The 21,020-nt window shown below is 38.6% G+C and overlaps 2 protein-coding genes and 1 pseudogene across 2 annotated transcripts in view; 2 read left to right on the top strand and 1 right to left on the bottom strand.

The window, feature by feature from the left end:
* LOC149034771 (uncharacterized) overlaps positions 1 to 7,007 on the top strand; it is a 90,220-nt gene extending 83,213 nt beyond the window's left edge. The window contains exons 5-6 of the mRNA XM_089194463.1: positions 1,820 to 1,887; positions 3,053 to 7,007. Coding sequence (XP_089050589.1) covers positions 1,820 to 1,887; positions 3,053 to 6,604 — 3,620 coding nt within the window. The 3' untranslated portion in view covers positions 6,605 to 7,007. The remainder of the gene's footprint in view (positions 1 to 1,819; positions 1,888 to 3,052) is intronic.
* The window catches only part of LOC149034770 (neuroglobin-like), a 31,368-nt pseudogene extending 15,498 nt beyond the window's left edge, over positions 1 to 15,870 (bottom strand).
* LOC149034767 (uncharacterized) overlaps positions 1 to 21,020 on the top strand; it is a 72,204-nt gene that overhangs the window by 35,099 nt on the left and 16,085 nt on the right. The gene's annotated exons all lie outside the window — the stretch shown is intronic.

The raw sequence follows: 21,020 nt of genomic DNA, 5'->3' as shown, positions 1-21,020 counted from the left end.
GGTCAATATTGACTTTTCATGGCCTACTTCCAAATCTGAGGGAACGTGCTGAGGGAATAAAAAAACATAAATGTGTGATAATGCAAGCAAGAGAGTGAAAATCCAAATGAAGAAAAAACGCGTTGCAGCGTGCAGATATCTTTTGAGCCAGACCTACACACCTAAGCCCGTCACCACCCAGAGAAACTCGAAAGAGTCCTGTATATGAACTAGCTCGCACGTGCACGCAGGAAAGGCCATGACAGTCAGCGGAAATAATAGCAAATGCAGATGATATTTGCAGTCAAAAAACAGGAAAATAAGATAACAGAAGGATTAGGATCCTCCTAGAATTTCCTTCTTGAAAAAAAAAAGATGAACAATTTTTACTTCTCATGATAGTTCACGCAGTAACCCTACAAATACTATCCCTATACGTGGAATTTCTTGATGGTGGAAAGTGGAAAAAACATTTTCCAGTCTTATTTTCTGGAAACATGGCGTAGTTAATGAATTTATGGGGCTATTGATATTTCCTAACAAATAAGGGGGGGCAGAGTTTCCCGTCATTCGCGGTAAGGAAAAGCCGAAGTTGTTACACTCGGGAACTTGTGCGTCAACAAGCAGGCGACATGTGACTTTAAAATCTCCTTTCCTGTTACAGTTTCCTTATTGTAAACTGTGCGATAATGATAATAGATGATCAACGTATAGGCTAGTGAATGTTTTGTTCTGTAGAAGAGCCCTATGTCCTGAATTTAGCAAATCTTCAAAGTAATAAACGACTGAAGAAAGAAACGCAACGATTTTCCCATTGATTTTTCATCAACATGCATCTCTCTAAACGTGAGATTTTCCATTCCTACAAAAAACCTCGAAAGTTTTTCACATTTTTCACCTTTCTTGATCAATCATCTTGTATAAAGAGCGAAAAAATGTTGGTTTATTTCATCAAGTGACCGCCTAGAGCAAGAAGTGTGTGACAGGTGTAGTTGAGAGAAACTTGTCACAGTCGCAGATTTTAAAAGGTATCCAAGACAAATATACGGTAGTGCCCAAAGATTTTTTTGATGACTTTCAGAGATGAAATGATGGGTTATAAAGGGTAATTAAGATTAGTGTTGTAGCTCTCTGGCAACGGGAGATATTTGACCTCAAAGTTGTAAAATATTTAAATGAATCGAAAAGTCTAAAAACGAAGTCGTATCTTTGCCTCTGTTGATTGACAAGCCGTCAATCAAACTGACTGATACTCGCGGCAGCCATTAACTAAGGATGTAAAAATATGTGTGCAAATCTTCAAAGTAATCGGTTAAATACCATCGCAGTGAGAGCTTCATACAATTTACCTATTTGAAGCAATTTCCTTGGTGAAAACCAAGAAAAACCGGGGGGTGGTCTATCTCCCCCCGGAAAAAACTAAAACAGAAACCAGTTTGTCTTTTTGAGTTTAGGGGTAGACCCTTTAAACTGGCAAAGTTTCATTGAAATCGGTGAGATGGCATGTAGCACGACTGCCCGGTGCTCTCGTGGACACGCTCTTAAGTCACTATCTAGCTATTTTAAAAAGAAGGATCAGGACTTACCTAACTCTTAGTGTTTTTGTGGGAGTTGTCGATCCCAATTTAAGTGTTCTTAGAAGTTTCAGTTGTCTGTAAAGCTAAATAAATCTAACTGAAACCTAATAGGGCTTGTTTATTCTTTACCGTTTAGTTTTTTTTGTATTGTTTTGTTTTGTCTTTTTTTTTTTCTTCTGGTCTGTAATGATTTCAATGGTTTCAGGTTCTTTTCTTAGAATTGAGCTACAGTAAAGTATGCTTCTTTGTGTTGTTGCCTACAGGAGCCACTGCTTGTGTTGAATTGAAGAGATTTGAAGAAGCAATCACTTGGTGTGATAAGGGACTAGCTGTATCCTTTGAAGGAATCTTTCATTTTTAACCGTCGGTATAATGGAAATAGTTTCCATAATTTGATGTTTCAAGGGTATTAATTATGATGGGAACTTGTCAGCTCATATACTTTAAGTGTGTGTGATTAAAAACATAGGAGAAGTTATTAATGAAATTACTCCTTTTAGCCAATTTGACTCAGTTATACTATCCATGCCAACAACTGGTACATTAGTTTAAATAACCCTTTAATTTCCCAAACCAAATTTGTAATTATCCTTACTGTCAACCATACAATTCTTGTAATGTTAGTACAGAGAATTCAGTATTGCATCAACTAATTATTTTCAAATTGATATATTTTTTTTTACTCTCAACACTTATCTGATTGATATTGTATTGCTATTGTAAGGAGAAATTCTCTTTTGGTCACTCACGGGAGTTAAAGGGTTAGAAGACTAATATTCATCCAGTTTATACATAGTACTTGGGTAGATGATCTCTCTAAAACAAGCCAGAACAAAAAGCTCGGTAATGTTTACATATCTTATGCAGATTTTCTTGCCTTCGACCTTTTTCCACTACTTAGAGACTCGGAAACTTTCGTCCTGCTTTCCTATCGACAAATGAAAATTTTAAAGACAAGTATTTGTGTTGTAGACTCATTTCTTCCACTGCTGTAAAACATTTGTCTGATGTTAAAGCTATATTAATTAAAAAATTGAGCAAGTGCTGCTCAGTTTTTGGAAACTAGGGATTAAATATAGATATTTCGCGTTAAATTTTGAGGCTGCACACAGAAAAAACATTTTTTGAAGTGTAGATTTACTTCATAACTGACTTTAAGACTGAATGTTGATAAATTATCTACCTTTCATGCAAAGCCCTCCTAATGGGCCATTTTATAGTTGTTTACTTAGTTGCCAAGCCTTTGATATTTGGAGTGAGGCTGAAGGTGACCTTGTTGTGATAGAGACTGGTATCTAGAAACGATAATAACAAAGTAGTTTGCATTTAAAAAGCAACAATGTTTTTATCATAACAAGGTCACCCTTAATCATCGCTCTTGTTCAGAGGCTTGGGAACCAAGCACGCAAATGTTAAAATGGACTATTACATATCAATATGATAAGAAACATAATCTTTTTTGTTTTTTCCACATTTTTAACCCTTAACATAAAAAGATTGACAAAAACAACAGGATCTTGTTGTCATTAAGACTTCAGTCTTTCAGTGAAGTGGGAGATAAGTCCATGGAGGAAAAAGATCCTATAAGTCATGACCATGGTAGTGCAAGTTCAGGTGATGTCAAGAAAGTCATAGATCTCTATAATTGGGGAGAAGAAGCCATAGAGTACCTCAACCTATATCTTAAAAAAGCTAAAGAAGTAGGAGACAAGCATGAGGAGGGTAACGCTTATGGCAGTCTTGGCAATGCTTATCGCCGTCTGGGTGATTTAAAAAAAGCCATAGAGTACCACAACCTACATCTTAAAATAGCTAAAGAAGTAGGAGACAAGCATGGGGAGGGTAACGCTTATGGCAATCTTGGCACTGCTTATGACATTCTGGGTGATTTAAAAAAAGCCATAGAGTACCACAACCTACATCTTAAAATAGCTAAAGAAGTAGGAGACAAGCATGGGGAGGGTAACGCATATAGCAATCTTGGCAATGCTTATCACCGTCTGGGTGATTTCAAAAAAGCCATAGAGTACCACAACCTACATCTTAAAATAGCTAAAGAAGTAGGGGACAAGCGTGGGGAGGATAACGCTTATGGCAATCTTGGCACTGCTTATGACATTCTGGGTGATTTCAAAAAAGCCCTAGAGTACCACAGCTTACATCTTAAAATAGCTAAAGAAGTAGGAGACAAGCATGGGGAGGGTGTTGCTTATGGCAATCTTGGCAATACTCATCGCAGTCTGGGTTATTTAAAAAAAGCCATAGAGTACCACAACCTACATCTTAAAATAGCTAAAGAAGTAGGAGACAAGCATGGGGAGGGTAACGCTTATGGCAATTTTAGCACTGCTTATGACATTCTGGGTGATTTAAAAAAAGCCATAGAGTACCACAACCTACATCTTAAAATAGCTAAAGAAGTAGGAGACAAGCATGGGGAGGGTAACGCTTATGGCAATCTTGGCAATGCTTATCACCGTCTGGGTGATTTCAAAAAAGCCATAGAGTACCATAACCTACATCTTAAAATAGCTAAAGAAGTAGGAGACAAGCGTGGGGAGGGTAACGCTTATGGCAATCTTGGCACTGCTTATGACATTCTGGGTGATTTCAAAAAAGCCCTAGAGTACCCCAGCTTACATCTTAAAATAGCTAAAGAAGTAGGAGACAAGCATGGGGAGGGTGTTGCTTATGGCAATCTTGGCAATGCTCATCGCAGTCTGGGTTATTTAAAAAAAGCCATAGAGTACCACAACCTAAATCTTAATATAGCTAAAGAAGTAGGAGACAAGCATGGGGAGGGTGTTGCTTATGGCAATCTTGGCAATGCTCATCGCAGTCTGGGTGATTTCAAAAAAGCCATAGAGTACCACAACCTAGATCTTAAAATAGCTAAAGAAGTAGGAGACAAGCATGGGGAGGGTGGTGCTTATGGCAATCTTGGCAATGCTTGTTTTAGTCTGGGTGATTTCAAAAAAGCCGTAGAGTACCACAACCTACATCTTAAGATAGCTAAAGAAGTAGGAGACAAGCATGGGGAGGGTGGTGCTTATGGCGATCTTGGCAATGCTTATAACCGTCTGGGTGATTTCAAAAAAGCCATAGAGTACCACAACCTACATCTTAAAATAGCTAAAGAAGTAGGAGACAAGCATGGGGAGGGTAAAGCTTATGACAATCTTGGCAATGCTTATTTTAGTCTGGGTGATTTCAAAAATGCCATAGAGTACCACAACGTACATCTTAAAATAGTTAAAGAAGTAGGAGACAAGCATGGGGAGGGTGGTGCTTATGGCAATCTTGGCAATGCTTATTTTAGTCTGGGTGATTTCAGAAAAGCCATAGCGTACCACGACCTACATCTTAAAATAGCTAAAGAAGTAGGAGACAAGCGTGGAGAGGGTAACGCTTATGGCAATCTTGGCCAAGTTTATGAAAGTCTGGGTGATTTCAAAAAAGCCATAGAGTACCACAGCCTACATCTTAAAATAGCGAAAGAAGTAGGAGACAAGCGCGGGGAGGGTAACGCTTATAGCAATCTTGGCAATATGTATCGAACTCTGGGATATTTGATAAAGGCCAACAATTATTACCAGCTAATGCTTAAAATTGCTAAAGAAGTAGGAGACAAATCCTTAGAGGCCAAGGCCTACTATTCAGTAGGATGTGTTTTTGAGTCGCTTGGTAGACTGCCTAAAGCTGTTGTTTATTATCAAGCTAGCATAAACTTATACAATTCCTTAAGAGTACTTCTAAAATCTAAAGATGAGTGGAAAGTTCATTTTCGAAATCAGTATCAGATGGCGTATACGGATTTCTGCAGAGTTCTCGTAGAACAAGGTAATATAGATCAAGCCTTACTTGCTGCTGAGCAAGGACGAGCTCAAGCTCTGACCGACCTTATGGAATCCAGTTTTTGTGGTGGAGCAAGTCAGCACAGAGGCGATGAAGATTTAGCAGTTTATGAAAACGTTCCATCAAACACCGTCTTTCAGGCAGTGGACAAAGCTGACGTCAATCTTTGGGTTGTGTCCGAAGGAAAACAAGTTCAGTTAAGACAAAGTAAACTCAATGGTTCTGTTTCAGAGAAAAAAGAAGCTAGCCAGTCCCTCGAGGCGTTCGTGCTCGGTGCTTACTTTAATGTGGGATGCGATAATCCATCTTTGGATGCTTTGAGCACTTTTTATGATATCGTTATGAAGCCGGTGGCTGACCTGGTTCAAGGGGATGAGCTAGTCATTATTCCCGATGGACCCCTGTGGCTCGCTCCTTACGCTGCACTGAAGGATGGTAATTCTAAATACCTGTGTGAATCGTTCAGAATCCGACTCGCTCCATCGTTAACAAGTCTTAGACTCATTGCCCATTGTCCAGATGATTATCACAAAAGCAGTGGTGCGTTACTTGTAGGAGATCCGTGGGTATCCGAGGTTACTAACAGCGAGGGAGAGAAAGTCCTCGAGCAGCTTCCGTTTGCTAAAGAAGAAGTAGAAATGATCGGAAAAATTCTGAATATCACGCCAATCACTGGCAGACAGGCCACGAAGCGTGAGGTGTTGAAAAGACTCGGTTCTGTTTCCTTAATTCACTTTGCGGCACACGGAAGCGATGAAATTGGCGAAATTGCTCTTACACCTGACCTAGACCGAATATCTTCTGTGCCGACGAAGGAGGATTACAGTTTAGCAATTGGAGATGTGTTGAATGTTCAAATTCGCGCCAAACTTGTTGTGCTCAGTTGCTCCCACAGTGGTTGGGGCGAAATTATGGCTGAAGGTGTGGTTGGTATCGCGCGTGCTTTTATGGGGGCTGGTGCTCGCTCTGTTCTGGTGTCCTTGTGGCGGATTGACGACGAGGCTACTATGGAGTTCATGAAAAGCTTTTATCACTACCTTGCAGAAGGTAAACCTGCGAGCGAGTCACTGAACCTGGCCATGAAAAGCCTCAGAGAATCAGACAAGTTCCGCGACATCAAATACTGGGCGCCCTTTTCGTTGATTGGAGATGACGTCACTCTTGACTTCATGGCAAAGGAAAGAGACAAGTGAAATGTAAAATCACATAGATGAAAAATTGCTTTTTTTCCTTCATCTCAAAAAGAATGACGCAGGAACTTGGAAGGTTTAAATGTTTCTCTATTTTGGCAATTTTGTGTTATTTTTCATTAGTCTTAGTTTACTTTTTCGTTAAATGGAACTTGAGATGTGCAACTTTACTATGGTGAAGAAATAAACCAGTCTATTTCATTATACTTTGATCAGTGGAATTGTCATTTTTTGTTACCTTAACAAATTTACATGCTTGCGAAGAGAACAAAATGCAACAAGGCCTCTGTTATGAACGAGGTTTCCATTTCCACCAACATGTCACCCAGCTCTGTTCCTGTATTACAATCAGTTGTATGGAAAATAATTTAAAGTTTATTTCTTTTACCCAACCAGGGGCTTTTCCACCGGATTTTAATTACCTTTTTGCTCTAAGCTTTTGATAAGCAAAGAAACAATTCGTCATTTACAAAAGTTGGCGAATTTTTGTTTCCAAAACTTTGATTGAATGTGTATGTGAATTGAATATGTGAATTGATCTTAGACCGTTTTCTGCATCATAAATTACTTTATTACAATTTACCTACATCTTTACAAAAAAATTGATTACCATTTTGAACTCAATCCATTTTAATGCAATCTAATTCTGTCAGTGCCAAGATTGCCATTCTAAGCTTAATTTGAAGAAGTAACCATCAAAGATGATGTTATTAAATTTACTAACCATATGTTAGAGACATTACACCTACTTTTAGGGGTGTAGCCAGCCTCTAGTCTCGTAGCCTACCCGCTTGACTTTTACTAAACGATAATATGACTCTTGCAAATGTTGAAATAAAAATTGAAATTTGTGAGGGAAGAGGCTTACATTTAGTCAAAAAGCTGGCTACAACCCTGTTTTCAATCAAACGAGTGTGGCCGATTTTTGTCCGTTTTACCAAACACTTCTCCGTTCGTTTTAAAGAACGACGACAGAGAGGCTAAAAATTGTCCATGTAATCTAAACTAGGAAAGAGGGACGCAGAGTTCACTATAATTAAAGTTTCCATAGGTGTGACTTTTATTGTATGTGACATTGAATTTGTTGTTTCTAGTACGACAATATTTACGCTCATAAATGAGAGAAGCAGTTAACGTAAGCCATGTAGTCCTCAATGGAAATTACTTTGGTGAAAAGGCTCATTAATTAATGTAAACCTAGTGCGTAGGTGAAAACGTTCAGGGCTTCAGGATAAAACTTCTAATTGTTGAAAATCACCTCTTCAAATTTTACCTCAGCATGATTTGAGGATGTCTGATAATATGCGTAGTTGAATATAATGTAACTAGGATTTTAAAGACATGCTGGGACAGTTTCAACTAAACATGGTTTGTATAATGTCAGTGTATTTCGTGTGAAGTGTTTTGATGCTATTTTAAGTTGAAGATAACTGTTAATTTACCTTAGTTTATATTAATTAACTCATGAACTCCCAAGTTCTGAAGAAAAATTCTCCCAACTGATAAGAATGTGTTTCTCTTTGCTGCCGCTTGTTCCGCGAATTCGATGTAACATTATGTTTCTAGGAAAAGATTATCCTCCAGTTTGGATTTTCTCGAATTGTTATTGACTCCATGTTTGTCGGTGTATTAATACCGTGAGGAGAATTTAAATTATGATCAGTCTTGGGAGTAAATGGGTTCATTTTAGCGTCTCCGTTTAGCGCGTATTTTACTTAATGCCTTGAACGTTTTAATGCAGTATTATTGTGCTTTTTTTACTTCTTTGTGTAAGAGATATATACAGTGTATAAAATACAAAAACTGCGTTGATTTACATTGTCTGTCTCCATATTCTTAGGATGCACGTAGGATGTAGAGAAAGCAGATCCTATGGGGACTTCAATACTTGTTTTGACCCACGCGCCAAGTTAATAATGTGTGCCGCTAACAGTGTGCTAACATTCCATGTTTCAAGCCCCCGCCCACGTAGCAAAAGCACGTCATCTCTTCGATTGTGTCTCTTTCACGGTCTATTGTTCTCCGTATTGCCACACTGTTTTGAACGCCGACGGACGTGTTCATATTGTTACATGTCTGCGCCTTTTTTTATCTTTTTCCTCACACAAGTTTTTACACCTTTTCACATTTGCGCATCCCTTTATTTTTCTCCTTCCTCTGGTTCCTTCCATTTTTTTTTCATCGCAATTTTCCTTTATTCCCATCTTTACGCGCACCTCTTTTATCGCCCTCAACTTTGTTCTTCTGCGCGCTTCATAGGACGCGACTATCTCCTTGTCTGTTTCAGTGTTCACTCGTTTCAATCTTCGCGCAACGTCAGGCTTCTTACAACTCATATACCTCGTTACTCCTCCATAGTAGTTGTGATCATGCGTATTATGTGCACTTTGGGATGGTGTCCTCTTAAAGTCATCTCTAGTGAAATCTCAGTTTTCCTTTCGATTGATTCCTAGTCCACAGGGTGCTCTCCTCAGTCCTCTCATCATAATAGCAGTTATAAAGCGGAAGAGCTCCCTCCAAGTCTCGGCGACATAATTGGTGCATTTTATAACATGATGATTTAGTATTATCAAGTGAGTTGATAACGTAAATTGGCCACTGCAAAGAGTTTAAAAACTGACGTTTCGAGCGTTAGCCCTTCTTCAGAGCGATTGCAAAGGGCAAACGCTCGAAACGTGAGCTTTTAAACTCTTTGCGGTGGGTAATTTACGTTATCGATTCAGTTGATAATACCTAATTACCCTGAATTGCATTCATTTTGAGATGAAGACTTATCGTGGTGGACACAAGGTGTGCAAATTGGGGAATTTCGTTTAGGTGACATACTCGGATATCACCAAGTTTTAGCCGGGGGATATTTAGTCACTTCCTGCGTTTAGACCAATCGCGCCCAAGCAAAATTATTCGATGGATCATAAGCAATATTGTAACATAGCTAGTAAATTTGTCGCATCAAATTCAATCGCGCGAGCGTGCTTCATATTCCTATTGTGCACGCTCATGACGTCAGCAAACAAATCCCTCGGGAAAACAATTTTCCATCGGGTTGAAAATATTAAAATACAATTGTTTCATAAGTCAGCTGTGGGTTCATCGAGATATGAAGCACTTGGGAAGTTTGGAAAGCAACGCCTCGAGCAACTCTTACGCATCTTTCGTGCTCTCCAAACTTCCTGCGTCCTTCATATCTCGATGAACGCACGCTGACGTATGAACCAATTATTAAATATGTACCCTTAGTTAGCACTGCACTTCCTGCTACTGTAGTTTACATCACAATACAGCGCTATACAACAATATGTACCCCTAAGTAGCCTTGATCGGCATAATAGAATACATACGTCGAAATGCTCCAGCCTCACGGGCCATTCTTTATGTCTTTCTCACAAGTTTATTAAATACTCGATGAAAACCTCTGCGTCGTTTAAAGAAAACACAGCATTTTTCAGTGCAGTCATGACTCGCCTGACGTGAAGATACAGAGATCGAGAGTTGATTACGGCTTCAAGTTTCAAACTCATAAAGGCGGGAAATATGTCTTGAATTCTTGGGTTGGACTCAAAAAGTCTGAGACAGAATCATTCATGATCATCGTTATCAATTCTGAATAATTGAAATTCGATTCACGTTTACTTTAGGTAATAAATTTTACCCCCATTTTGCCAGTTATACAAAGACACCAAGACACTTAACAATACCCACAACAAGACACAGCTACAGCGTTGTGAATCTCCATCCTCATCTTCAATAGAACTATGCTATCACGAAGGTAGTGCGCGTGCGTTTGCATTTGAAAGTCACTTTAGCACAAAATAATGACCCGATTGGCAAGAATACAGGCTAAACACGTAACGGCGCTGGTGCTTTTGCGTTTGCGTTTTGGCGTTTGCTCTCTAAAAAGCCCAAGAAAACGTTTTCACTGTCTATTAAATTGTTGATTGTTTTCAATTTTTAGGTTCCACTTTAAAACCGGAGCTCGGTTTTTAGCGACTCAATCAAGTACTGCTCTAGTTAAGACGTAAGTTAACTCTTTATACAACAGGAAATAGACAAAAAACAGGTGGCACCTTTTAAAGGACATTAAACACGTTATGATAAGTCTGCAAATTCTTTGGGCAACAATACTCGTTAACAATTTATTAACATCGGCCGCAGTTGCAAAAGTTTACGCGTTATATTTGAGTGTTTTATATTTTGTTGTTTTTTTGAAATTCTATCTTGTTCTTGATTATACGTTGCCTAGCACGTGACTAAAATCTACCCAGGCGGAGATCCAAAATGACGGTGGAAGTCTTGGCTTAGTTATTACTGGGATACCTGTGGTAGCCCAGTCATAAAATGCCTTTGTTTTTTGTCGTCTTTTTTTTTTTTCCTCCGCCACAAAATGGAAAAATTGCGCAGTAGTACCCAGAGGTCATTGGGCCCTCAACACCATGACAACTAACTGTGATCCAGTGAGGGTGAAGGTGTTCACATGCTTATCACGTGTTATCTTGATGATGATTGACGTTCTCATGCACGGACAGGTCCGGGTCACATGAACACGAGATTTTTTTGCTTATAAAATTCTTTTGTCGGTCGTTTTGTATTTCAACGTGTTTGCAATTGGATTACGATTACCTGAAGCATTATGGCGCCAACACTCAAAATACTTACAGACGCATACACAAGTCGTATTGTTCGCGGCCAATCCACACTAAAAGATGTTATTGAGTTGCAATTTTGGAACAGATTGAGTCGCGAACGCTTAAAAGCCATGAAAGCCTTGAATGCCTTGTATGCCCTGTATACCTTGTAAGCCTTGTATGCCAAGTATGCCAATGTCTTAGTTGAAAAACGTACACTTATTGTAAAAAGCAAAATCTGAAACCTGAAACAAAACTGCATATACTCTATGCAATCTATTGAACAACACTACGACCGTGAGACTGAAGAACAAAACTCTAATGGATACAAACTGCTTGTGAAGAAAGACGCCGTGTTGGATCCACTTGATACCAGGGAACGTAGCTACGATAACAATGCGAATGGTATTAATTTCACGATTAGAAAGGTGAATCTTATGTTTGTTTTCATTGTAGTTGTATGGATATTCTTTTTTAATAAATACATGATCCAAAATCCTGTGTTTTTTGTGTATAATGTTATACACGACGTTCATAATGGCCGCGGCGCGCGAGACTGGTAACTACTTAAACATGAAACCGAGGTCAGAAAGGCCACGCTTGAGGACAGCACTGTAAACAAAAGGCTAATTAAGGTTGAGTAGGTGATCTGTTTTTAATCGATTCGGTCGAATTATTTACAAGAAGTGGAAATGGCGACTCATTGTTGTGTTCCAGAATGTACGAAGAAATGCTACCGGAGAGGCGATGGGACAAAAGTGTCTTATTTTTAATTTCCGACCGAGAACTCGTTGAGAAGAAATGCCTCCACGCGATAAGAAGAGACGAAGGAAAGTACTTCAAGCCAACTGAAAATAGAAAGATATGCTCCCAGCATTTTAGGAAAGTTTCTATTAGAAATGTCTCGCGGTCAAAAATGAATTGAGAGATGGAGTTGTCCCTTCTGTGTTTTCATGGATTCGAACATCGCCACGCAAAGGAAACGACCAGGCGGAAAGAAACTTCGAACTGACAGCTTCGAAAAGTGCATCACGAAATTGTCTGCCCCAGCTGTTGTTCTTGAAGAATTATCAAATGAATCGTCAAACGAATTATCAAACGAAATGGTCCCAGATCTACCAGATTGTAGCTTAAAAGTCGAAGACGAAACACAAACTGGTTTTACCGACCAGGAGGCCTACTTGAGAGAAATTATTGACAACAATAACAAGAAGATTCATAAACTCGAACAGGAAATTGAGGAACTTAAGCGCCAACTGCAAGATACCCAGCGGCAACATGACGCTTTTACTAAAAGATTGTTTAACTTTAAAAACTTTAAGTCAAAAGATTCCAATGCTGCTTTTTATACTGGCTTTCAAAGCTGGGACACTTTAATGGCTGTCTTTGAGTATCTTTATCATTTCCTACTGGCGGTCAAAAACTGACAACAACACTGAGTCTGATTACAGTGAAGGCAGACTACTAACAAAAAAGGGGAGAGCTAGATCTTTAAGGCCCCTTGATGAATTTTTTATAGTCATGTGTAGACTAAGGCAAGGATTCCCAGAGGACCATCTAGCTCAATTATTTAATGAATCAGCATCTGCAATAAGTAGAATATTTATCACATGGGTCAATTTTATGTTCTTTAAGTTTGGACAAATGAACATTTGGCCCAGCAGAAGAGTAATCAATAAAATGCTCAAATCTTTTAAGGGAAGGTACAAATCTACTAGAGTCATAATTGACTGTACTGAGGTTAGATGTCAAATGCCAAGCAGCTTACAGTTAAATTGAGAACTTTTCAGTGCTTACAAAAATCACACAACTTTGAAAGGTTTGGTTGGTATTTCTCCCAGTGGAGCAGTGACATTCAGAAGTCAACTGTATACAGCTTCTATTTCCAATCGGGAAATCGTCAGATGGAGTGGATTCTTAAATCTATCATTTGATGACAAAGACTCCATTATGGCAGATAAGGGATTGATAGTTTAGGATTTGTTGGCTTTGGGAGTCAGTTTCAATTTGCCACCCTTTCTTGGAGCATCTTCTCAGATGGCTGTAGAAGATGTGGTAAAAACACAGGAAATTGCAAGTTTACAGATACATGTTGAACCTGCCTTTAACAAGATTAAGAATTTTCACATCTGGGACAGAGTTGTTCCACTACATCAAATGGGAATTGTAAACCAGATGTGGGCAGCGTGTGCATAATGTAGTAATGCACAACCTAACATAATATCAATGTGAATGTCACATTCATGTGAAGCATGAATGAATTACTTAACCCATAAATTGCCTACAAATCTCTTCTCTCCCTAGATTCTAAGGGGTTACAAATTGGGCATTAAGATAAAGACAACATTTTCCCCTCTGTTCTGACTATTTATCGGAAGGTTTACATCAAAATCGAGCGACTTCTTTTCTGTCTGTAAAGACCATGTTGTCTATGTTATGTTTAGATTATCTTTGGTGCAAAATGTTTGAACCAGTTTGGTTTTAATTTTCCTTTGTAGTCTAGCGTACTTTGAAACAAAGAAGATTAAAAATCAAACAGGTTGGAAAATTTCCAACCCACAACAAATTACAACTACAAAACAGTAAGAATTTATTCATGTAAGGTATTAATTCCCAGTCAACAAGTAAATTCACGACAATTAGGAATATTTGAATGTAGAAGCATGTAGCTGTTCACAAGACTTCACAATCACTGTTTTTATTTTTCAGACAATTTCAATTGAAAAGCTTTGCATAAGCAAACTTAATAAAATGTTCAAAGTAGTAAGAAAACACTTTCTGCACTTGTTCGGTTCAGAAACCAGGGTCGTATGTAGCCATGCACTCATGTCCCCGCATCTCCACAACATTTAAGCAAAAATTTAATCTCTGAGATTTTTAACTCCTCAGGTTTTCTTTCAAGAAGAGAAGCGCCGGGTATATCGTTTTCCGTAAGAAATGTCGGATTTGAAATATTCGAAGTACTCGCCATAACAAACGAAGAGGGACGCGACGCGACGCGATAGTTCCATGCAACTCGATCCAGGGCTCTCGCGATGTCCGCCATTATGAAAGTCGTCTATTATGTTAAGTATTGTTTACGCAATTGTCTTGTCACAGGCAGACCAAGCTCACGCCCCGAGAAAAAGCCAATATTAATTCATGAATGCGTCACACGTTGTGTGACTCGGTGTTAAGTCACGAGAGGAAACGTTGAAAATTTGAACACGTTATAAGGAATAGTATAGTGAACGAAATATGGTCGATTTACAACGATAAATATTTCGAAATATGAACATTTTTCTCGTAAAATCAATAAAACTTACTCATGCCCTGTGCATCCGTGATAGTTTCCGGCGATTTCTGCCGTTTTAAGCTTGCTTTACCATCACTGTTATTCACGTCATCTACTTTTATTACGTTGGTAAAATCTGTACAGACATCACACCAACCAACTCGCGCGCGAACTAAGAAGACTATATTGAAGGCTTGAAATGATTTTACGATCGATTTTCATCAAGAAATGGGCCAGGAATTTTCCACAATAGTGCAAATAATCGTGAAGGAGGATCGCGGAAATGCGATTGCATGACGCTCGGTAAGCTGTAAGATGACATGTTATTATATACCAGACGTAAAAACTCTTCAGATTCTCAGTCTGCATTTTGTACCCACTCTGTAGTCTGCAGTCTATATTTTGTATCCGGTCTGCAGTCTGCTGTCTGCATTTTGTTCTAACAGGTATCCGTGGCACCAATACAGTTTATGTTTGGTTACATTTATTCGCACAACACACATAATCTACCACAAAATACCTGTGTGTGAGGTAATTCGACATTTTCGTTCTTTTCCGTGTTGATACTCTTCTTTCCTTTTGTAAGAATGAAGACCACTTACAATGTTTCAAGTAATCCACACACCCTACAAAAAATAACTCTTGCATGCATAGAATGCCTATGTTTTGAAATAGGTGTATGCTCTTGGCCAGACTTGAGCTCACTATTTCAGTATACTGGTCCGACACCCGTAGTATCACTACACTTGATCCCAAAGATCCAATACCATCCAGGTATCCCAGTTACCTTGCTCACAGGGTCTAGTTTAGGACATCATCTATCGAAATTGAGGTTTCGATCGTCATGCGACTAAAAATAGAGGTAAAATCTATTGGTAACGAACGAGGAAAGAAGAATAAAAACACATGGAAGTCATGAAGAATAATCTCGCCAAAGATCTTCCTATATACCAAGGAATTGTACCACTGGATTCGACATGTATTAGTAAGCTACTTTCAGGTGTGACATGACATCCAGTTAGGATAAGCATACTGTTTCCCCTATTTCTTCATTTTAAACGATTCCAATCTTAATAGTGGTATTATATTTTTCATAAAAAAGCTAGTGTCAACTCGAGACTCTACATTCATTTTTTTTTTTGAGAAATAAAACACAACAAACCAGAGATGGCGAGTATTTAAAACACTTACCGTTTAAATACTTTCTTCCCTATGACGCTCGTAATGGGCTCAATGAGCTCCAAAAATTCTCTTAGAGTGCATTTTTGTTCGTGTGATAGCGGAATGTCTCTGATTCTTGAAGTCGATGTTGCCGCAGCAACTGAGACTTCTATTTCGATTCTGTTATTACGCGATGCAAAACAACCCATGGCATTTACAGTTTGACTGTTAAACCTAAAATGAAGATATGTAGACACTAGCTGAATAGATTAGTGAATCCAGCTGCTTTCCCTTAAGAAAGCTGTCATACGTTGTGATGATGGGTGATGTATAAAAACTCTGACGTTATCTTTGTTAAACGTATATCTTTATATCGACCAACATCTTGGCATTTGATGATGAGGTATTATGAAATGTTGTTACTATTATTAATTTGCAGATGTCGTTGGACTAACTGTCAGCGATATTGATGGGAAACCGCTAATTTTCAAGCACAATTAAAGTTCTATAAGTATAGACAGTGTGCAGTTATACGCCCTACTTGTGTAATTAAAAGAATTCATTTCGCGAACTTCAAACCACTCATTTTATAATATTGTTGCGGTACTTTCATTATTTATTCATTACAATTTCGTGCAAATGTAAAACGTAGATTAAAGCTGGCTCGATCTGTCTTCAAGGGGCATCCGGTGAAAACGTGTGAATCATTATATTGGTGCGGAAGAATTATATTTCTTTAGTTATTCCGACATCCCTCAACGCACGAATTCAGGCGAATTTATTCATTCTTTAAGTCGTGAAGTCGGAAATTAAGAGCGTCGCATCTACTAGAAAATATTGATCCGTGGAACATTTACGCTAAAATGTCCGAAAAATTAATAATACCTCTACAAGACAAAGGGATTTTTCACCATATCTTTCGAAAAGTCAAACGACGATATGAGCCCTTCCAGACAAGTAAAAGTGATTCCTCATTCTTAACTAAGTGATTTGTGACAGTTAAATTACTGGGTGTAATAGTTTTTAAGTGATCCTTAAGTGACATACTCCAATACATGACGAGATATAACCTCTCTCAGTTACATTAACTTTGTATTCTTCCTTGATGTGACATGATTATAAATGACGTCACAAACTTGGGCTTCAGGCCTCTACACTGATCATGATACTGACGAATAGTGCAATGAATGAATGTCGTCAAAATTTTGCATTTTGGGATTTAAAATTACGCACTGGCATTAGTTCATGTCTTGTGTGAGCAAATTGTTTTGGTTTGGGTCAATAAAATTATCTGCTGAGAGCTTCTATTTACGATTTCTTGCTCAACCCGACAGAGAACAAACGAAAGGAAGAAAACCATGGAGAACAATTCTTAAAATAAGTTTTCACGCCACTCAATTATTTCTTACAATGTAAAAGAAGAGGAAGAGCTCAAAACAAACCTGAGTTAGGAAAGAAAGCAGGCCAGGGACACGGAGGAGGCTCAAAACAAACCTGAGTTAGAAAAGAAAGCAGGCCAGGGACACGGAGGAGGCTCAAAACAAACCTGAGTTAGAAAAGAAAGCAGGCCAGGGACACGGAGGAGGCTCAAAACAAACCTGAGTTAGGAAAGAAAGCAGGCCAGGGACACGGAGGAGGCTCAAAACAAACCTGAGTTAGGAAAGAAAGCAGGCCAGGGACACGGAGGAGGCTCAAAACAAACCTGAGTTAGGAAAGAAAGCAGGCCAGGGACACGGAGGAGGCTCAAAATAAACCTGAGTTAGGAAAGAAAGCAGGCCAGGGACACGGAGGAGGCTCAAAACAAACCTGAGTTAGGAAAGAAAGCAGGCCAGGGACACGGAGGAGGCTCAAAACAAACCTGAGTTAGGAAAGAAAGCAGGCCAGGGACACGGAGGAGGCTCAAAACAAACCTGAGTTAGGAAAGAAAGCAGGCCAGGGACACGGAGGAGGCTCAAAATAAACCTGAGTTAGGAAAGAAAGCAGGCCAGGGACACGGAGGAGGCTCAAAACAAACCTGAGTTAGGAAAGAAAGCAGGCCAGGGACACGGAGGAGGCTCAAAACAAACCTGAGTTAGGAAAGAAAGCAGGCCAGGGACATGCTTCAGAGGTTAAAAAATGTGATAATCTGAGCGGTAATTATAAACGACAACATAAAACACTAAATCTAAACTACTATAACCGGCAACTTAGTTCTTTTTTATTTATTCAGCATAACGCTTAGGGGGAGAATTGAGAGGTATGCATTTTTTGTACCATAAAGAGAGTGGCTTTCTATTCTCTAACCCCCCACGGACCATGTACCGCCGCTGGAGTCAGTGCAAGGTCAGTCCACCTAACTTGAGGTCGATATATGCTTATTGCACACCTCATCAGAAAATAATGAGACAGAGAGGGAAAATCAGGGCGTTGGTTAGATATATCGATTTCAATTAAGTTATATTTATATTGAAGAGGAAAGCATTGTGCTTTCCTAATTTAGTTTCTTTATTGCCAAAGTCTAAGATTAAAAGAGCCAATCTCCTCGCTGTTTGCCAATACATCAATTGTATTCACCGACGACTACGGCTCACTGAAAGAGGACGGATATATTTCAAAACGAATGTGTTTGGAAAAGATAGAGTGCAGCAAATATAAGCTCATATTAGTGACCGCAGAGGAGATTTGTCAAAGTCATTTTCATTTTCAAGGAACTAGGAAAGGAGCGCCAAAGAGGACTCTTTAGGTGAATGACGCACGTCTTCATTAAACTTTGTCTGTGGCTCACGTCAAATTAATTAATGTTCGCCTCTCCTTTTCAGATTTTCGTCATCAACACATACATACCACCGTCAAAGGATTCTTTACAAAACATTTCAATCTAATCGGAAGAGCTAATAATAGCTCTATAAGTCGAAAAGACTATGAAAGGTATTTAATTAAGGCAACCACAAAGTAACTGTTAGATAATCCTTAAGTAATACATGTAATGTTATTCATATGTTATCTTCTACAGGTGATTGTGACGTTACCATCATGACAGCTTGCCCCGAAATAGCCACAGATACAGAAATCAGCCAAAATAATACTAATCTGGCCAAGACAACGAAATCTTTGTTATCCAGTGGTCTTCAGTTTGTTGTTGCTATGGTAACTAGTTAGTGCACTTCCGAACATGATTCGTGATGTTGCTTGTTTCAGGGCCCAATCCACCGCATATCAGTGCAAAAAAAATGCCGCTTTGCCTTTTTCAGAACAGCTAACAATAGTGTGGCTGGCTTCGCTGTGTATTTTCACCGTTAGGCAATTCTATATCAGCTCATGTTTGTTCCTTCATTCGTGACTTTGGTTCTTTTTCTCACCCTCGCCTTGTGTTGATACATCAACCTATTCTATTTTATCAAGTCTTCTTCATTTTGGGTCATAATTTTTTTTCTCGATAGTAAGTTATATTCTCAAAAGTTACATCTATGGGCGGCCGTCACCGCAAAAAATACAAAAATATAATTGGTAGGTAATCAGTAACAGATATAGTCGCAATAACCGCCAAAAATACAAAAGGGAATGGGAAATGACAAGCTTGAAATGGACCAGCATAAGAATCTAAAGTGTACCTCAAAACTATAAAAACTATATAGTTTTTAGGCGCCCTTTAGTTGTAGTTTCGCCGTCTTAAAACAATGAATCGCTTTATCACGTTTCCTAGCTATGGTTCTTACTGTCTAGACGGTAAATGTGCTGTCGTGTAAAATGATGCATTTTATCTGTATTTTTGTTATTCCTTTTGTTTCAGATTCTTATTTTATATTGAGGTAGAAAAATGGGGAATTCTTACCATGACCAAGGTAACAATTCTCCATTTAAGGTACAGCAGTTTTCAGTTAAAGAAACTGAAAAGAACAAAAGAACAATTTAGAACTAGCTAATAGCAATTTGAACTCCCAACATGGTTAAGCCGCTACTATCAGAAATTTTACAACCTCAAGATTAAGTCTCTAATAGTTGCGGCTTAACTTAGTTTTAACAAACTATAAAAATTGGAGTTAAAAAAAAGCATATGGTTTGAAACGATAGGAAATTATATCATTGTGAAATATAAGCTTAAGCTTACTTTTATTTTCAGTAAATGACTACTAAGCTACTGAACGTTCAGCGGCTCGATGAGAACAGTTTCATCCGAAATATCATTTACTTATTGATATTGTGGCAAGATGATGAGGGTATAAATTTATTCGCTAGCAAGCTAAAATAGACAAATGTGAAAAAGGTTATTACCGGAGTGAGACTCTCTGAGTCTAGTAGACGAGGCTACAGAAATAATTTTGCGCCAAATTCGATCTGAATGACGTAGTTGTGACGTTGGACCCCACATAGACTGTTTCATTTCAAGCTTGACTTGTCTATTTCCCTTTTGTATTTTTGGCGGTTATTGCGTAAACCAACTGCTGCAACACTAAACCATTTCGGTTTGTAGTAAACCATTTGTCGTCACGCTAAACCATTTGGGGTCACGCGAAACCATTTCACTTTACGGTGAGTAGATTGATTCGATACTATACCATTGCGGCTTACGATTAACCATTTGCCGATGACTTAAGCCATTTCACACTTCTCTGAACCGTTTGTGTCAAGTTACTGAACCAAAGTACAGTTAGCTGTACCGTTTGTCATTTCGAAACTGAACCATTTCAGTAAATACTTGGCCACTGATGTTTTTATTGAATCAGTTCAACTAGGGTGGCTACACAGCTCCTGAATTGTATAAAACATTTTTTGTTTGAATATTTCATTTCACCAAAAGCGACTTGTCCATTTGTATCTTAAATAAATCTCTTAGGATAAGATCGTTTTCTCAAAAAGATAATTAGACCCCATCGGTTATTACAAACCAATTCTATTTTTGTATTTTTGGCGATGACAGCCGCTCTTAAGTGGGCTCCTGTTTCAATTTGAGTTGAAGAATTTCCGGCTTCTAGCTTGCACAGACTTATGGGCCAAGGAACTCCCTGTTTCATTTTCACAACGCGCTGTTGCGATTCTCCGTTCCATGACATAGCTTTCGTGTCTTTCTTAGTACTTTCTCAGTCTTAGTGACTTTCTTTGAAACTTTTTCATGACGGATTGAGGAAGCAAGGTCGGAAAACAGTCAAACGTGCCTTCTATTTCCGCGACAGAGGTAAGAACGCATGGTTGTATCAGATTTTTTTTTAATTGAAGGTAAATACTTTTGTTTCGAATTCTTTTAGTTAAAATTTCCTCCTTCGAATGTTTCTCATCTGTCCAAACTTTCTCTAATTTCCGACAATGAAAGACGTTCCTGCAGTTAGGTGACGAGGATTGCTAACTTTTACTTTATTCTAGCGTGTATTAATTGTATTGCCGC

This window comes from Pocillopora damicornis, chromosome 14 (assembly GCF_964200805.1).
Source record: "Pocillopora damicornis chromosome 14, jaPocDami1.2, whole genome shotgun sequence".
Classification (NCBI taxonomy): Eukaryota; Metazoa; Cnidaria; class Anthozoa; order Scleractinia; family Pocilloporidae; genus Pocillopora; species Pocillopora damicornis.
This window is presented reverse-complemented; position numbering and strand designations above follow the sequence as displayed.